This window comes from Calidris pugnax, unplaced genomic scaffold, assembly GCF_001431845.1.
Source record: "Calidris pugnax isolate Ruff unplaced genomic scaffold, ASM143184v1 scaffold82, whole genome shotgun sequence".
NCBI lineage: Eukaryota > Metazoa > Chordata > Aves > Charadriiformes > Scolopacidae > Calidris > Calidris pugnax.
In genome coordinates, this window is record NW_015090833.1 from 2,700,445 (window position 1) to 2,720,157 (window position 19,713).

At 39.7% G+C, this 19,713-nt stretch overlaps 1 protein-coding gene across 1 annotated transcript in view; it reads left to right on the top strand.

Annotated features, from left to right (window-relative positions):
* PEX14 (peroxisomal biogenesis factor 14) overlaps positions 1-19,713 on the top strand; it is a 70,598-nt gene that overhangs the window by 20,076 nt on the left and 30,809 nt on the right. The window contains exon 2 of the mRNA XM_014941344.1: positions 9,973-10,057. Coding sequence (XP_014796830.1) covers positions 9,973-10,057 — 85 coding nt within the window. The remainder of the gene's footprint in view (positions 1-9,972; positions 10,058-19,713) is intronic.

Below are 19,713 nucleotides of genomic sequence, written 5' to 3' on the forward strand. Positions count from 1 at the left end.
GTTTCCAGCCACAAAGGCAGTGTGGAAGCCCTTTTTGGCCTAGCAGGATTGAAACTAGTGCATTTCAAACACTTACCCCCAATTTTGGACTTTGTGGCTTAATAGAAATTGATTGAGCAGCCTGTACTTGGGCCAAAGCAACATTAAAGACTGAATTTGCTTTCTTGTATTACAAAGATAGAAAAATGCCTTTTAGCTCCTATGGATCAGGTGCAGAGTCTTGGGAAAACCGCAAGGTTACAGACTCAAGCTTTCCGTTGTGCCAGTTCTCCGTAGCAACAGCGGCCATTCTTACGTTGGTGTTAATCCCTTGCTGTGGTGTGGACCCAGATTTCAGAGAGATTGTTGATGCTTTCTGCAGCATTTATCAAGGAAACGGCTGCTTTCTTTTTTTTCTTGAAGTGAGTAATTGTTTATTAATTTTTCAGCACGTAAAGAGTATAATTATAATAGTCCCTGACATGTGCTGGCTGTGCCAAGGTTTAAGGGAGACAAAAAATAGTAGAACTGCCATTTTGAACCTTGTCTGCTTTTGTAAGCCTTCCTTGTTTTGGACCCAAATTTCTGTGTAGAAGCTAGGCTTCTATAGAACTAATTCTCTTGGACATTTTAACTCAGTTTAGGATGGTGGGATCTTACTCAAATGTTCCAAGAGAGAGGTCATCAGAACACGTGATTTTTTGGTACTGTATTGGTTGAGCAGCATCCAGAATTTGTCTTTACATCTATATGCTTTGTTTCTTTAAATATTGAATGTAACATCCATGAAAAATGCCAAATTAACCCCAGGGGAAAATGAAGTGGACCCATTGTTTGGTGAATATTTATGGCACAGACAGCTACTGTGGAAATGTTCCTCATGTTTGCCCTTATATTGTGTTTCTCACTGTGGTTGTAGAGGAAGCATCCTTAGAGTTGACAGGGAAGCTCAGTTGCTTTTGAGGCTGCTCATGCAAGTTCCTACATAGGAAGGAGAAATTCTGTGATGTGAGTGTCTTTCTGTTGTGAACTGGACAAAGACAAGGGACGCAGCTGCTTTCGAATCTATAAAATTATTCCACTTGCAATCCCCATAGACTAGGCAGCTCTGGCCAATCAGATTTCTTGCCCCTTACTTAGTTTTTCCCTTAATGGGGCAATTAACAGCAGGAACAAAGTGCATGGTCTGCTCAGTCTTTATTATTATTTGTGTTATAATAAATGCCTAGGAGGCCAGTTGCAGACCAGCACCAAGTGCTGTGCAAATACGGAGTAAAAGGACGATTCTTGTCCCAAAGAGCTCTAAGTAAAATACTAAATTTACATGAAGGTCTTCCAGTGTTTTAAGTCCTTCTCCTTTTGCTATAACTTCCCAACTGCTGTGGTTTGCATGATTTATTGTGCAGCTGTCACAATTTCCAGCTTCTTTAATGTTTCCAACATGAAACCTTTTGTTTGTTAGATTCTGGTGATCCAAGTAGTTTCCTCCAACTTCTTATTCATTCAGTCATTCAGATCTTCCAGTTAATAATGCCATCCCAGGTTCACCCCTAATTGTTGGGGGTTTTATTGCTGCAAGGAAGACACTCAGTTTCTAATCTCCATTTCCCATGGACTAAGAATTCTATTAAATGGTGTTCTTGGAATAGTAGGTTCAAGGAGTAACAGCTTGCTGATTTTTCCTGTCCATTTGAGTCATTTCAGTCTAAAATGTCTTCATGGCATCTTCCACAGAAGGGTTCTAGTTTCGATCCTCTTGCACTAAATCTAAACCATTGTGTTACTAGTATTTTCCAGTCCCTTGACTGTGGAATTAGAAGGATCTAAGTGAGTCTGAACAATGATCCTGTTCTAGTGCATCTCTTTGATTGATTTAGCCTACTGGAGTCTTACCATTCAATAACGATTTTAAGTGCTCCGGCACAATTGTTAGATGTGACACGGACTTCCTACCCTTACATCATCTTCTAGCTCCCTAGCATGAGAATGAACCTCCAGCAGTCCTTGGCTGCCCTATAGTTAAAAGAATGAAATGTAATAAATTACAGCTTCATTGTTTCTTACGTTCTGCACATGTGAAGATTATAGGGTGAAAGAGATTTCTTTCAAAAGCTGTTTTTTTGAACTCTTCGGTAATGGCAATATGGAGAGAGGAGTGCGAAAGGTAAGAGTTGGAGTTGCTGCCATGCGCTCCCCTGAAAGCTGTATCATGCATTTTTTTTAGCTGTGAAGCCACAGAATGATCTTAGTTCTGCTGTAGTGAGCATCTTGGACACTGACTCATTACATTCCTTTGGAGTGATTCAGCTCAACAGCTTGACACTTGCATTAATTTTACAGCACAGAGCCTCAGTGATCCCTGAGTTTCCTTCTGTAAGAAGGGAGAAGCAAGATGTATAAATTGGGTACCATCAGGAAAAGTTATAAAAATCGGATTCTCTTTAATCAGTTTGGACCTTTCACCTTCTCTCTTCTTAAGCCCTGTTGAATCAGTTTGTTAACCTTACCATGGCACCCTGGCTTCACCCACTCTTGGAAGCTGGGTACCTTACCTACTTGCATGAGGCTGACCTTCTAGTCCATATATTATCCACAATGATCCAGTACATTCAGCGCTGAGGTTATTGCCGTTTTTGTGTAAACAGAACTTCAAATAATTTGCTGCCAGTTGGATTGCGAGCATTATTTCCCACCGCACCCCCTCCCGTTCATCTTGCTGCAATACCTTCTTTGGTGGTACTGGGGATTATAGGAAGCTTGCAACTGAAGCTGAGGCAGAAGCACAAAAGGGGAATTTTTAAAGTTTATTTTTCCTCTGAAAGTGAGATTATGTCTTTTATTTTCAATAAAAAGTTAAAATATTTGAACTCTAGAAAAAAGGTTCATGCTACCGATTGGTTATAATTTATTGTGACCGCATGATCAGTTTAATACATTTAGTTTGCTGTTCTGCTCATATTTCTTCTAAGATGTTTTTCCAGCATTTATCACCTTCCCGTAACAGTTTGTGCTGTGTTAAACCTGATCTTGGGAAGTCTCATTTGGAGGTGTATTTCTTTCTGAAATTAAAAAAAAAATAGCACATTTTCTCTCTGCATAAAAATAGTTTCTTTTAAAGCATGTGTAAAAGTTTCTTGTTCTCTTTAGTTTTATGCATTTAAGCATTACTTGAATGTTACTCCTCTTAGAAAAGAGGAATTTTGTCAAGATGTCCACTATGTTTTAAATCGAATCAGAAAAAACTGAAGATGGCAGAGATATTTCACTTTGAAAGGTGACTACTACACAGACGAAGTTGCTACTTTTCATAAGGGCTTTTACTCCATATATCAATGTGTTTTAAGAGAGACTTGGGTCAATAATACCATGCTTTAGAATTCCCTAAATACATATTTACACAATAGACCTTAAAATATATTAGTCTATCATGTCAGCTCCTGTACACTTCTATCAGGGATGTTTTATGTCCGTAACATATGACACAATAAAACTTTATTTTATATAGCATTTTTCATACAAATTGTATCCTAGAATGCGTTGTGGGGTTAAATAAGATTTTCACAAAGTTAAAATTAAAAAAAGCTGAAGGGCGCAGGAAAATTAAGGGCTTTGCATAGGAAGTATTTATTTAACTGAACAATGGGAATCTGAATGGAGAGGCCACGGAGCTAAGGGAGACTCTGAGTGTGGCCGGAGCTGCAGGATCCCGGGAAGGCTGGGTGAGGAAAGGCTGGTGTGGGGGAATAAAGAAGGTGGAGAAGGTCGGGCGCTCTGAACAGCTGGAGGAGTGTGAAGGGGCTCCTGGAACAAAGAAGTTGAGAATAGGGACTACGTGGAGTGAGAACAGCAGAAGAAATGAGGGGGGAATTGTGCTGAGGGGGAAGGAAATAGCTGAGAGCCCACCTCTGTGGTTCCCCTGGTGGGTGACACTGGGGGAGCGGGACAGCATCCAGTGCCCAAGGGGCTGCCGGCTTCTCATTTCTGCTCCTCCGGCACAGGCAGGACCGGCAGTGTCCGGGTCCCTCCTGGGACAGGGTAGGCACAACAAGATGACACGGAGACAGCGCAGCTGGGATTTTCTCTGGCTTTTATCAAAAAAATTTTTTTTTTTTGGTCACCCTATTAATGTAAATTAAGTAAGGCTTTTTTGTATGTGATAATTATAGATAAATGTATTTAAAGTAGATCTGGATTTTGTAGTCCTCAGGAAAAAGAGGAAGAGTAATTTTTCCCCCCGTCCCTGTCATGTGTTCATTTTAATGAGCAATTTTAAAAAATTGAAAATAAAAGAGGAAAATGAATAGGTGTTGAACCAGCCTGTGATATGTAAATGCCAACTAGTAATTACCTAAAACCTCAATTTTCTTTCTGTTTCATCTTGCAAAACATTTCATTTCCACTGAGTGAAAACACTTAATTTGGGCTTCGCCGGCGGGTGAAGCCTGCCCCTCACCGCGGGACCCGCTCAGCCCCTCTCCGCGGGGCCGCCCCAGCGCCGGGCCCGCTCAGCCCCTCAGCGCGGAGCCCCCTCAGCCCGCCCGCCTCCCCGCGCTAGGGGGCGCGCTGGCTCCGCGCCGCCGCCCGCCTGAGGCCCCTTCCCGGCCCCGCTGCCTCTCCGCGGAGCGCGGATCCCAAGCGCACCTGCCCCCGGCCCTGCCCGCCTTCAGCAGCCGGGTTCGGTCAAGTGTGCGTGACAACCGCGCCATAAATGCAGGGCTGGAAGTTGTTTCCTCACCTTTGGTCTGGTTGCTGCGATGTTGATGATTTGGAGTTAGATTTCATCCGTAGAACTCTCCGCTGTCCTGAGTTTCCGGGCACCTCGGGGTTTTTCCTTTTTAGCTTTTATTGCCCTTCTTTTGGTTACTAGTCTGTATTCTTTTAGTTCTGGGTTCTTAATCTCAGATATGGTTTGAACCTTGTTTCTTCCTTGCCTTTGTTCTTTTCTCATTTTCTGACTCCTGTGAATCTTGCTTTAAATTGTATTTTTTTTTCTTTGCTCTGTTTTACATGAGGGGTTTTTTATTGTTCTTGTGTTTGTAAACTTTTCTCTGTATGACTTCGAGATCTGCCAAACTTTGTAGGTTTCTAGGTTCTCTCACAACAGAAACAATTCCTGGGCTTTGGTAAGGTTTTATATAAATTTCAGTGAAATCATAGGAGCTTTAAAGTGTTTTCTCTCTCCTGACCAACCTGCAGATAATTTCTATAGAAATATCAAGTAGCTTCTGTGAAATATGAATTTCACAGGAATTCTGGGACCCAGAACACTGAATTGGGAAAGGTTTGTCCCGGGAGAAGGAAGCTTGTGTGAGAGCGAGGACATTGTGTGTGTAGTGTCCCAGGACCCCGACTCCGAGAGCCCTGCCTGGAATCTCAAGGAACGGTGTCTCTTTAGTGAGATATATGGCTTCATAATTAGCCCCTTGCATTTTTTCATGAGTGCTAGCATCAGCATTCTATGATGTGTTTCCCTGATTAACAGCTGCTTTGCAACTATTTCCGTGTGCCACCGGTAACCGTATTTGTCAAGTTAGTCCTGGCAGAGCACTGATTTCTTACTAAAATGCAGCATTTCTGTTTGAAGGGGGTTTTCTTGTTCATTGCAGTGCCAGGCTTTTAAGTCAGCCCTTGTTAAAACGTAAGTTGGCTTTAGCCTGGTGCTTGTTAACAGGATTCTGGGTGTCTCCTTTAGAGTAGGAGTGCAGAAACCTTTCACAGACAATTTAATCTTCTGAGCCTTGCAAACACACAGCTGTACACTGAGGGGGTGTTGCTGTAGGCTAATATATTGATCAGTTCCATTTGCCCTATAGCTGTGGCCTTCTGCTCTGGCTGAAATAGGTTGAGTGTTTGTTGATACTGCCATATTATTATTTTTTAATACACTGGAAAAAAATTAATTCCAACTTCTTTTACATACGTCATGTATATTGCCAGTGTTGATTGCTTCCGCACATGTAATGTAAACTGTCTGTGCATAGTTCATGGCCTGTGCCACCTCTGCTTAATGAAAAGAAGAGTTGCATTTAAACAGATACAGATCCACTCAGAAAGACAAAATACCATCCCTTGCAACGTATAATTCAGACCCAACCTTTACATCACAGGTCATCTCAAAGTCTCAGTCTATCAACAAATGCTGTTTAGTAATAACCTACAGAGGGTTCCCGGTATTAGGATATCTATTAGAGCCCTTACAGGCTGGGCTCCTGGTGGCTTTTGATTCCTTTTTCCATGTGAAACTCTGTTACTGAATCCTACCAAACTTTTATTAATGAAGGTGATTTTCTTTTACATTTTTGTTGATTGATTGGATTTGGGGATTTTTTTGGTTTTGTTTTGTTTCTGTTTTTTTTTTTTTTTTTAGATGGTAGAGAGTAGCCATTTGCCACAGTATGTTAAATTTCATGCTTTATTCTTCTAATGCTAGTTAGCTGATAAAGTAGCTTAGATTGCTTCATTGGAAACCCTGCAGCTTTGAGCACAATAAGAAATAAGGCTGGTTTTACCTTCCCCATTAACAGAAAAGGGAGGGAAATTAGGAATGAGGGACCTTAGCTATAACATCCAAGTGCTGTGCTTTGGCCCAGAATTTTGCCAGCCTGCTGCACTCCCACAACATCTGCAATAAAGTTCCTGTCTCCGTTTTATATCTTTGACATTGAAGCAGAATATTTGGCCTGAATTTATGTAATTTGGCCAGACTCAAATATAATCCATGAATCGTTACATTTATCTTCTAATTAGAAAATCAAACTGTAGGACAAGACCTGCTGCAGGATTCCACCCACCACCACCCAGTAGGAAATGCGTCTTTGCGTATCACATCACTGCAGGAGAAGTGGTGCTGGGATAGCGGGTTTATGGAGCTGACTTGCTTTTAAAAGCCAAATAAACTGTCTTTCAGGAAGAGAAATACATACCTGATCTGCTAGATAAAGCTAGTTTGCTGGCCAGTGTGTGCTGGCAATCTGAGAATCAGAGTAGTGATACAATGCACATTATTTGGCAATGGCCTAATACTGTAAAAATGTGGAGAAGTGTTACAAATGATACAGAAATAGTATGGAACAGTGTTACCAGCTGAGTCAGAGTGCTATTTGCTGCATGATTTTTTTGGCTATACTCAGGACTGCAAAGTCTTCTCATTTTCCTCCTCCTTTTTGTGTTGTTTAAATTATGGACTGCAGTTGCCCTTGTTTGTGCAAAGAAAATGATCCATAGAAGGTAGGAAAGTTCTTATGTATGTTTGGTGAAAATATCGGCATCTTGACACGGCCAAAATTGCTTCCTAAGTTGCTCATGTATGCAAAATGAATTATAAAATTGAAGTTTCAGCTCAGCCTATAGGAGGAATGTTCAGAGGTAAATGCAAACAGAAATATGAGAAACATGGGGTTACTGGGGGAAAGAATACATGTCCAGGTTTCTTTTTTATGAGGTTTGTTGTTGCTTCTAATTTTATTTTGTTTTAAGATTAAAAACGTTGTGAATAATGGAGGAAGTGATGCAGGGGAGAGATAAAATAGAAGTTTATTTTGGAGTGAAATTTACTACTGAAATGTTTACATTTTTACAAGGCAAAAATAAGTTTTAATAAAGGGTTAGAATCAATAAAATGTTCACATGGTTGTAAGCTAAAGAGCACGATGAAAAATACTGCATATTTCTTACAGGGTTTTTAATGCTTAAAACCTGATAATTAAATAGGAGAGCTTGCAGAATTTCAGGTCTGCAGGCCGTTTGCCTCCGTGCCTCCAGCTCACTAAAAGCGGGGAGGGAGTGTCGAGGAGTTTCTGAAGAAACAAACAAGTAATTACTGTTAGAAGGAAAGTGGGTTTGATATGTTCACATATCTGTTGGTCTGCTCATTTGGGCGTCTTTCTTATTCAGCATATTATCTTAAGGTTATTAGTTTGGGCGCTTTATATTTCTGCATCTGGCATCGCAATATCAGCACAGTTTAAATCTGTGATTTGCCTGTCACCTGCATTTCGGCTGGAGACAGATCAAGTGCACATAAATGAAACCGAAGTGTACTTTATGGGGGGTATTTTGCTGTAGTATTTTATGGTTCAAAATTACTGAATGTAAACTTAAGGAAAAAAAGTTAAGGAAGGTAAGAAAAGGAAAAGAATTAAAAATACTCCCTCCATTTTATCTTCCCAACTTTGAAGTGTGCTGGGACTTTGTCAAATTCCCGTTAAAATAAATATGTCAATTTCATCTCTCTTCCAAATTCATTTATCATGCTTTTTTAAAAGGTGTTTTCTGCTTTACCTGATGTTTAAATTGGATTCGCTCGTTTATGCTGTTCTTTGCTGTATCCCCCATGTTTTTCTTAAATGAATTAGTAATGACAGCGTACTCCATCATACCCTCTCTACAGCCACTTTAAGGGAAGCCTGGTGATCTAAACCTTTTAACCTATTAAAGATGATTTTCCCCAATTGAATCAGACCCACCACAGGTGTAATAACTAATCATTTAAACTACACCTGCTATTATGTATTTTTAAGCCATTATGCGTGTTGGATAGATGATAATTCATGTTTATTGCATTGTCCAATGGATCCGTTTTGCCTACACTAGCCTGATTAATGTATTTAAAGAAATAAGAGATGCAATTTAAAAGAAAAAAAACATTGATGGAATGCACTGAGGAGTACATTGAAAGTGCCATTAAACCCATCAGAACTTTGCTCTCTGACCAGAAATGCATATTCGAAGGGTTTGATTCAAACACAAAGTGAAACTTAGTGATTTCAGTAGTGACGCTATTTTTTTCACTTCTTTTTCTGCTGTGAAAAGTTTTGAAAACCTTTTTGGAACTGAATTCCAGAAACTGTATTTTACAATAAACTCTTCAAGACCTACCTACCGTAGGTCTAGCATACGCCACCATTTTAAAAGCAGGTTTATGCCACTGCCTGGGGAGAAAAAACCTCTTCCACACGTATGCTTGGTTATTTCTAGCTCTAAAGGAAGGAAGGAATCACTTCCACTAGTTCACATGGATGTGTCCGTCTCCTAAGTGCTGTTAATTTCAGGCACATCATTGCCTCTGATGCCACAGTCAGAACAGATGTCTTTGTATCAAAGTAAAGTGAATCACTAGCGCAATAATGTGTGTGATAGTATCGGAGAGTATGTGGAAAGTTGACCTACCACGTGAAGGAAAAATCTAATACCTTTCATTGGCACTAAATGGAAATGTGAAAAAATAGTGCCATTGTTGTTGATGCCATGGAGTATTATCCCATACTTTACCCTTTGTATGAATAAGTGGTCTAAGTGCTCTGTCACCTTAAAGAAGCATGTAGAAGTCACTCTTTAGACAAAAGGAATGTCTAATGTGATTTCTGCCAGTGTGGAACAAAATTTAACTACTTGCCTGTCCGTTTATGTCACGAAAAGCGACTTTTTGGATTTTTTTCTTATGTGATCCAAAACACGTGAAGTTGTTTCTTTTCCAGTCATGACAAGCTGAGGTTTATTTATTGCTTTCAGTAAGTTAGAATGATGGTAAAAAATGCCTTAAACTCTTAGAATTTCATGCAGCTTTAAGTGAGATAGACAGGAAGCATTCTTACTGGTAAGCCTACTGTTACAGATCATATGTGTTGTCTCAAGGTTGCCCTCAGCTACAGGAGCCAACCTAGGTAAGAAGCTCACAATATAAATGATAGAAACCCCTAAGAAATTCTTAATGGAATTTTTGTACAGGTTGAGCTGCTCCAAGAGTAATTCTACAAGAAACTTCTAGGTTGAAATACAGTAATTGTGCTGTCTGATTAGAGTTAAGCCACAAACTCCGATGCTCATTGAACTGTTTCTGAAAGTTGGATTGGTGTCAGCTCCAGACCATCTCCATGTGTTGGATGCGATGCCTTACTTTGCAGTACAGAATGCATAATGTGAAATAGGAATTTGAGCATTCCTAACTTGTATCTTTTCTCTCTTTTGTTTCTCCAATCCTTCTACCCATATCAGATTGTGACAGCAGTGAAGTTTTTACAGAATCCACGGGTTCGCCAAAGTCCTCCTGCAACCAAAAGAGCATTTCTGAAGAAGAAAGGTATGAAGTCTTAAATTTGTGGTCTCAGTGATAATAAAGGAGCCTGAATTAGTGTGAAGCCAAAATGTATTGCTACGGAAAATTAGATGTTAGGGACAAAGCTAGTAGTCTGTCTCAAAAAAAGAAGATTTAAAATTTGTTCAGTCTCTTTTCTTCCAAACTGACTAGAACAATATTGGCACCAGATGTGGAATTGTAGAATGCAGAAGACACATTGGAAGTTTTTGGGTTAACTATTATCAGATTTTTCTGCAATGAAGACAGTTTAGAGTTGTGGACTAGTTGGTCAGTTCTAACCTTAGTGACATTGGCTTTAGAATGACCAACTTCTAGGTGAAAAGGTCGAATGTTTCCGAAGAGAGCCAGAGAGAGGAATGAAGGGCAAAGGACTTGGTGAAAGTAAACAAGGTCAGGTTAAGGTCAAGCTTGGGGTCAATCTGACTTTCAGGATGAAATGATAAACTACTGACTGAGTTTAGCCCTTTTCTATGGCAGAGGTAGAACAGATCCTGACAAATCCTATATCGTCTTAGACAGATGGAACATACTTTGGCCATTGCCTACTGAGAATTTATTTTACTTTCTGACTCACAGCGGAACTATCTTTTGTTATTATTTTTTTTCTTTCTAAAGTTTTTAGTTTGCAACTTACAGTTCATTTCAGGTGAAGTTCGCTCCATGTTATGTTACCCTTCTGGGACCACATTGCTTAGATCCGTACCACAAGATTTAAATAATAAGGACAATCTTACCTTGGAGTTAATTACGTGCACTGTGGTGCACTTTAAGCATTTGGAATGATACTGAAAATACAAACTCCAAACTTCAGAGGGGAGTGACCCACTTATACACTGAAGTCATAAGTACTTCAGGGTACATCAAATTCTACAGCTAAAGATCTTCCCTTTTGAAAAGCAGGGAAGCCTATGCAATATATATTATTCTGTTTGGGGTCATGAACTGTTTATTGAGATGCTTGAGACCTGATGTCATGAGATGGAGAGTTCAAGTATATGCACCACTTTGGTCATCTTGAATAGCAAAGGACCTAGAAGGGAATGTCAGTCTTGTGTTTTAGCAATGATGTCATGACAAGTAGTTCATGGATCGTTTTGAGTGTGATCCTCTCACTGCTTGTCCTAGTGCCAGTTAGAGAACATTCCAATCACATAGGTATGCTGCTTGCCCTGCTCTGCCATCAGGATGGCATTAAAATTTGGAGCCCGTTGGCCACTGTGCTCCATGAGTTTTTCCTTGAAATATGTGGACCTACGGGGAGTAATTAATCATAAAAGCTTGGGGATTTCAACTCTATCATCGAAGCAATGAAGCAAGGGAAAGCTGAGCCTAAAAGCTGTGCTGATTACCCGGGGTAACCTGATACAAAATCTATTGTTGCCGAGAGATCCTTAGCCCCCAGTATATCGTGCAATATTATAACTGCCTGATCTTCTTCTGTGCTGACAATGACCAGTTATTCCTCATTTTCTCTCTCAACGCAGCTGGGTTAGAATTTCATTTGCAGAAGGTATTTAGAGCAATTTAGAGACAAATGTCTCTGGTGTTTGCTCTGCACTTCCCCACCGCAGGCTTCGCTGAACAGTTTTTAGTATCAGGAGCTCCATCTAATCTGTTTAATTTTAATAAATCCCTGACTGGGAGAAGAGGAAGGGTGGGGAGATGGAGGCACAGAGAAACTGTGGCCTGACTAATACTTCTTATGAATTACTTGGCTAATAATTACTAAAGAGCAGAAATGGTTTGGTAGAGCTGTTTGTTTGTTCCTGTTTGTTAATTAGCCCTCCTTCCCTTTGTGCTAATTGTTTGTTTGAAAACTTAACAGTAGGAGATAGGAAGGAGTAGGGTCCGGTAGTGCCTGTACCCGGCAGTCACTGGAAATATGTCCATATGGAATCTGAACATTGAGCTTTCAACATGACCTCTGTTCATGACCTCGAGAGCAGAAGGTACGTACTGTCATGGTACCTACATGCTCTACCAGATGGAGGCAATTATTCTTGAAATGTAGATGTGGTGACTCGTTTACTCCTGAGTAAATGAGGGATTACACTGTTTGGTAGGCTATTCCCCCTGTTCTCTGATACACAGTCATCATCCCAATGGTAATGTCTATCCCCAGTTTGCAGACAGTTAGGCTGTCTGGTAGAGAAGTCCTCACTGCCAGTCAAAAAAGCATTTTCTGTAGAGAAATCATTTCAGTTACAGGAGTCTCTTAAAGTTATCTTTGTAGGTAATACTGCAGAGGAACTCTTGTGTTTTTGCCACAGTTATTCTGATTTATGTTTCTTCAAGCAGAAATTGCAGTAGAAAATCTTTTTATGGACCCCAGAAGAATTTGAGTGGAGGGAAGTTTTCATATCTAGAGATAGTTGAACACCATGTACGAACTTGTCTTTTGTAGTTACTTTTGTTAAACCATACAGGAGAGGATTGTGGCTGGATCAACTTCTGTCTGTGAATGCAGAGGGCAAGAACCAGGTGCCCTGTCCCTGCAGGAGCCTCCCATTATCCCAGCTACAGGGACAGGACTGGAGCGTTAGCTGTGGGTGAGCTTCAGGTCCTGCAATCCCGACTTTGCTTAAGAAATTTCACTTGTGAGACATGTGGAGATGGTTCTGCCTTGAATTATAATTTTTCTTCTTTTTTGTAAGCATCTCCTTCCTAAAAAAGGGCAATCAAATTTTATTTCCTTTTAATATTATTTCATATTTAATATAGAAACTTGATTTTGTTTAATAAATTTCAGTGCAGCGAGAAATGAAATTTTCTGCAGGATCATCAGCTGGACTGGGTTTGGTTTCTTGTGAAACAGTAGCTGCAGAGGCTGAAAGTAGGCTTTCCTTATTACTTGCAGGTCAGGCCTTTGCTGAACTGCTCTCTCCTGAACATGGGATGATAGTGTTGCTGACAATTGGGAGAGTGAGGGTGTCCTGGATTTGTAAAAGGTCTTTCAAAAGTTGGATGAGATTTCTCTGTTGTCTTAAGCACTTTTAAACTCCCAAATACAGAGGCATTAATGAGAAACATGAAGTTATTAGAATCATTTATCATTTTCTTTGAAGCTTACACTGGCATTTTGTGTAATTTATGACATTTCCTCCTTTTTATCATGAACTTCTTCAGATGAAGGGAAAAACAGCTGTTTCCCCTCAGAGTATCTGAAAGAAAAGAAAGGAAAAAAAGATGCTGTTTGTTTTTTGTCCAACTCGTTGATTCTGCTGATGACATGCCACAGAATCAGCGGCGCCTTGGGAGTAATTAGACAGCATGTGGGGTTTAAACCCTTGTGGAAATGTGTCTGTCATCTAACTGTTGTGCCTCAGATGTCCTGTACTGCTCAGTTACCCATCCGGTAACTCATGTGGCTTGTTAATTTTGTCTACTCTGAATCTGTAACTTCTGGCAAGACAGAGAAAGGGGGTGGAAGTGCACTATAAATGTGGAGCTGTGTTTTTCAGGGTGCTAGTCTTTTGGGGCAGGGAAGGGAAAAACTGTCAGTTTACAGACCTATTATGTAATCATGGATGAAGAACTTTTTTCTTGTTGCTTGTTCTCTTCATCTGTAAAAGGAGTACAGTAATGCCTTCCCAGAGTGGGATTGTGGGAACAGACAAAAGCATATGACGAGCTCAGAAATTATAGTGATGGGAGAACAGAAGTGCATTAGGGCAAGTAAATGTATAATTGTTGAGTTATATTGGGAAAATGTCCACCCAGAAGGTTGGACAGCCTTCAGAAGATATGCTGCCTGGATTGGTCTTTTGTATATGTATGTAACATAATGGGCTACGTGCTTCTAAAAGCAGTTGCACTTTTGCTTAGTGAGATGAGTTGGAGGATGCTGGAAACGTTGCCCTTTTACATGTTGTATCCACTAATCTGTTTCATTACTTTGCCTGATAGGAAGCGAGTTACTACACAAGGTTTTCCTGTAGGTCTTATAGTTTTGTGCAATGCATCAGAGTTCCAGAAGATTTTGTCAAGATGCCAGTGGTGATTTCTGAAGAAATTAATAAATTATTTAATTGTACATGCCCCTTCCCAGTCAGAACTCAAAGACACTTGATTCCCTGGAAACAAATGCTGTCAGCCCCAGAATCTCCAGTAGAAAACTGACTTAATTTTCTTACTATTTCTGTAGTCAGCATTCTTGGAAGTTGAAACCCTGCCTTTTCTCCTTTGCCAAAGAAACCCAAGTGGATTACCTCAAGGACCTGAGAGAAGGGGGCACGGCCCACTGCTGGAGGGCTTTAAAGAAAGTAAATTCTTCAGCAGATTTCAATTTAACCCTCTTTTATTACTTTTCTTTTTTATAATTTAAGTCCATTTCATGAGGCAGTTTGCATGTCCTTGAATGGAATCTCGTTACCATGAAAGCTTTTTTAGCATTGATTTCATAACAGTCTTAATTTAATAGCGCCGTCATTACTGAGAAGCCCTGAGAGTGAGGCCCTAGCTTTCCAGGTCACTGACCTTTTAATTACAAACCTTGTTCTGATGGCCAGGTTATCGACTGGACGGCTCCCAACTCCTGCCCCCAGCATGAAGATGAAAATAACTGCCTTTCCTCCCCCACTTCCAGAAAAGGGAGGAAAAGAAAAGTAACCTCTTGTGTTTCCGAAATTAATTTTCTCCTTCATCTTTACTTTGTAATTAATTCTTTAACATGTCTCAGTGAAGCTCGAACAGTTTTTACAAAGCTTTTTTTTTTTTGAGAAGAAAATACAATGCAAGCCAATAGAGTCCAGTGACAACTCGTACGAAAAAAATACAGTTAGTAACCTGTGCTGTCAAAATACCCATTTGGGCTAAACTGTTATGGCCCTCCAAGCCTTATGCTTTCCTACAAATGCCCATGTTTGATAGAAGAATGTGTGATTAGACCGTAAGTGTAGACTATTCAAGGAATGCTAGATGACTTGTCCTTCTCTTCATATTTGCTGACAAGATGTGGATTTAAGAAATGGTGGAGAGGAGGAGTGAAGATTTAACTTCACTGCACAAGTGATTGTGTGAGCGAGCGCTCGTCCTGTTTTGTGCTTGCAGATCGGATAACTTGTTCTCTAGCTGTCTAATAAGTGTTTTGTGCCAAGGCCTTCACAGACATCATCACTTGCACTTGCAAAGCTACAATGAGACCTGGAATTCAGATACCGATAACAAAAATTTTTGCAAAAATATATTTGCAAGAATTCAGCATGTAGAAGAAATTAACACGCAATGAGAGCAAGTTCACTACCATAGGTAGAATCAGGGAGGTTGTGCTTTCTGATTATTATGACGCTTGCAACAGGTGCTTAAGTAGCAGAAAGTAAGTCTAACAGCTTGTGTAGATTTACAGAAATGACTGTACAGGTTAAACGGAAGTCAATGCATTGTGCATTTTCATAATGCTTTTCATCTGAGGTTCTTGGAGCACATTGTACCCATGAACCATTGAAACTTTGCAGCTTTTTGCATGGAGCATGTTTGATGGTGGGTATAAGCTTATCTAGATCTTACTGTGCTTTCCACTAAAAAGCATCCACCTCTGAGGTACAGCACAGCAGCTGCTTAACATCACTACGTGGTTTTTAGGAGAGAGAAATGAAGAATACTTTATCTAAGTGATCTTGCAGAAGGGAGCTTTAGGGATAGAGAATGTAATTACCGAGTAAAAAATGTACTAAGATTCTTGAAAAGCACTATGGGATATTTAATTACTAAAGATGCTTAGACCTCGCTTTATGACTTTGAAAGACAGCTAACGTGCCTTATAATATTTTGCTTAGATTAAAGAAAAATATGTTCTACATCTGTTCATGCAACCAGTTTGTTCTTTAGGTCCCTCCCATCCAAGCTTTGAGGCAATACAACCCTGCATAAATGGGGAAATCTGGTTGTTTCCCAAGGAACTTACTAGGGATCTGAAGAATGAAGAGTGAGAAAATGAATGCTTTCATTGCTAACAAACTCCCAACAGTTCCTGTCTGAATCAACATTATCAGTACTCACATTGGTTTTGGCACTCTGCTGTGTTTGCCCAGTGCTGATAATGTTCAATATACAGGGAAGATTTCCACTGCTGGAGTCTCATAATCCAGAAGAATAGATGTGCTCATGATCCAGAAATTAGTCCCACAATTCTGTATTTTGCATTAGTTGCCTTCTTTTTTCTTCCTGAAAATGATTGAGAGTCTCTATCCATCTACTGCAAAGGAGATGTCTCCCCGTCCTGCCAGTCTTCCGTCTGCATATCTGTCACTTGCTGTTCAGTACCAGCCTATTCATCATGCTGACTCTTTTCCCCCATCAATTTTACCACTGTTTGAGACATCTGAACTTGTCATGAACTTCACAGATTTTCTTGGCTTCTTTGCCAAGAAGAGACCTGCAGCATGAGGGCTAACAAAATGTCATAAACTGATCAACCTTAGGACATCCTGGGGAATCAGAAATGGCTATTCTTTGGAGTTGTCAGGGTTTTAAGAAGAAAATCTTCATACTTGATAGAATACCTTCACTATCATTCCTTAAGATTTGGAAGGAAGTTTGGGAACAGTAATCTATTTAGTCCCTATCCACATGGAGCAATCAGTTCAAATCTCATCTTTGACCCTTGTCCCAGTCAGTAGTGATTCACAAGAGTGCAGAAAAACACCTGACATGAGTTAAGGCATAACTAGCCATGGGATGCAGGATTTGTCCTACCTTTTAATGTTTTTAATAGCCATATTATTAATAAAAATGTGTGTGATGGAAACTATAGTTACTTACAAGTGGGTTTGTTATTTTAAAAGAACACTGTTCTCAGTGTACATTTCATTCTTTTATAACAGTTGGGTTTTGTAGCTCAGTGGTATCTAGAAACTAGGTTGAACGATACATCTCTATCCCATGGAAATGCTGAGATTTGGAAATTTGTTTCTATGTTAAATAGGGATTAACATTAAAAATTGCAGACTTTTTAAAAAATGAGCTATTACAGACCTGTCAGATCACTTTGTATTGATTAGACTGGAGTCTTTAATATTCTAAGTGATAATAAAATAGGTTGATAGAATAATATAATAGATACCATAATGTTACAGTAAAAATCCTTCCTCTCTCACATGAAGTGCAACATACAGTGATCTTGAACCATTTAGGTCTATACTCCACAGAACAAGAGAGGTGATAAATTTAGAGTGTATTTGATAAACAGTCTGCTACATCTCCTATTTCTGTTGGGCCACAGAAATTCCTCATGATTTCAGTGAAGAGTCCAGAATCACCATTGCCATGTTTTTCTAGCTTGAAAATTATTGATAAATTGGAATAGACCGGTTTGGTGCCCAGGAAGTTATGCATGCTACAAAATATTGGTTGTAAGCTTAATTTTAACAAATAATTGGAATGTCATGGGTTTAATGATGTCTCTCCACTTGGCTCTCTGACAGTAACTATGTAATGTAAAAGAGCCGTTAAAAATGGCCTTGCAAAATTAACTCCTATTGCTCACTGAGTGTGTTTTGAGTCATATCTGCCTTGTTTACTGTCAAAATAATATTTCCATTCTTGATAGCATTGAAAAACCAATATGATTGCAGCAGAGTGAGTTGATATCTATTCTAGAAGACAATGCTAAAATAGTCAGTTATATTCTGAGTCTTGAAATTATTAGCCTTAGTGTTTGACTTGTAAATTTAATAGTTTATTTATCACATTTTCAAGTGAAAGTAAATGCAGAGTGCCAAACGAGAGTCACTTCTGTAGTTACAATTTAAAAGCAGGCATTGGAGATCTGAGATACGACTGCTTGCTTGGCTTTGGGTGAGTTACTTGTTCTCCGCTTGCCTATCTGTAAAATGGGGTTAATTTCCACTTCTGCATTATTGACTTAGTAAGATTTGTGTTAGTTATGTTTGTAAACCGCTTTGATATGCTTGGTTCAGAGTTCTTGGTGCTGCAGCATGTGATTTTTGAAGTTGCTTGCTGCAGTAAAAGCCACACTTGCAGAGAGGCTGAAGATTCACTTCCGTCAGCTGTGTATGGGAGGGGAGAGCTGCAAACTTTAGAATGTCAGAATGTCAAGGCTCAGGCAGATTGCGTGCAATCCTAATCCAGCCCTGCAGCTTTGACCTTTGAAGCAAGCTTCACCTTCAGACAGTTGAAGAAATCTATGTACGTTTGTATAAAAATATTTTTGTGATAGAAGGAATTTGCTCTTCATGGTCATCCAGCCCAGGGTTTCCCCAGAGTCTTCCTGGAGTAAAGGAATTCAGTTCCTGATCTGCTCTGTGAATGAACCTGGTGTTCTAAGTCTAAAGAGACAGGCTTCTCTCTTGAGGCTAAAACAAGGAGTGTAATTAGGATAATCTGTGTTGCTCTTCTGCTGAAATCCATCTCAGACCTAATGATACTTTCCTGCTAGGAAAGATAAAATAAGTTCCTGGATGAGATAATTCTCTAGGTTCTCGTAGACAACATTTCTACTCTGTTTAAAACTGTCTTGGGTGCCCATGAACATGAAATCCTACTGTTTGCTTTTCTGCTCCACACTCTTCCCTCTTAATTTTAATGTGGAGTGCAATCCTTCTTTCCTTTGCCAAAAGGGAAATTTAGGTTTTGGTTCATTCTTTTTATTCTTTCTGATGGAACCTAGTCCGGGTGAGACTCCACTCCCCTAGGAGGAGAGCAGAGAATTCATTCTGAATGAAATCTGAGGCTCTCTGAAGTAAAAGCTGTTGACTTTGTCATACCGTGCAAATGTGCATTGCTTTTAGCAAGACAATAAAGGGTAAATGGGGTGATCTCTGCTCCTGTGGAGAGGTCGGGTGGTTACATTACACAATCTTCTAGAGCATCTTGCAGCAAATACATGGGTTATATTAAAAGTTGCAATCATATCATTTTTTAGAAGTAAATTGCTGACCTTATGCAGTGGAATCAGCTTTATTGAATTTCGCCAAAAATGCGTTTATAATCCCCCCGCCCCCGCATACACATGATATTCATGTCCTTGCTGCCCATGTGGAAATGTCCCTTTTTATGGTGATAAAATTAAATTTGTCTTTGTCTCTGCCTTGCCTCACCTTTTAAGATTCCATCCTTAAGAGACACCAGTGGATATCTGTACCAGAGAATGAAGATGGGCAATATCCCTGCATGGCTGGCTGGCTGATTGTGAGCCAACTGCCACGGAACAAATAAATAAGCTTTTCACATTTAGAGGACAAATAAAGCTGAGGACAGGTGTAATATGGGTATTTTTCTAGGAGTATTGTGGGCTTAGCATAGGTAAGAATTGATTTTGACTTGGAAGTACTTATACTTTGCTTCTGGATTTTTTCTAATTGCCACGCAATATGAAATGTAAGATCCACAAATAGTTATTGTGCTACCCGTGTAATACTGTGTCACGTGCCCTTCAGTAATAACTAACCATAAAACCCTCTAGCCTTTGGCCACCTACAGCCCCCTTTCTGAATTCACTTGAGAAAAAAAAGTTTTTTGCACCATGGTTAAGATTTTCATAAACATATATCCTGTATCTGCATACCACTTTGCATATTCAAAGTACTCTTCAAATATTAACTGCCTGTGACACCTTTTGTGGAATGGCAAGATTAAGATTAATTTAATGTACTTCTGATTACATTTTCTCTTCTTCATTA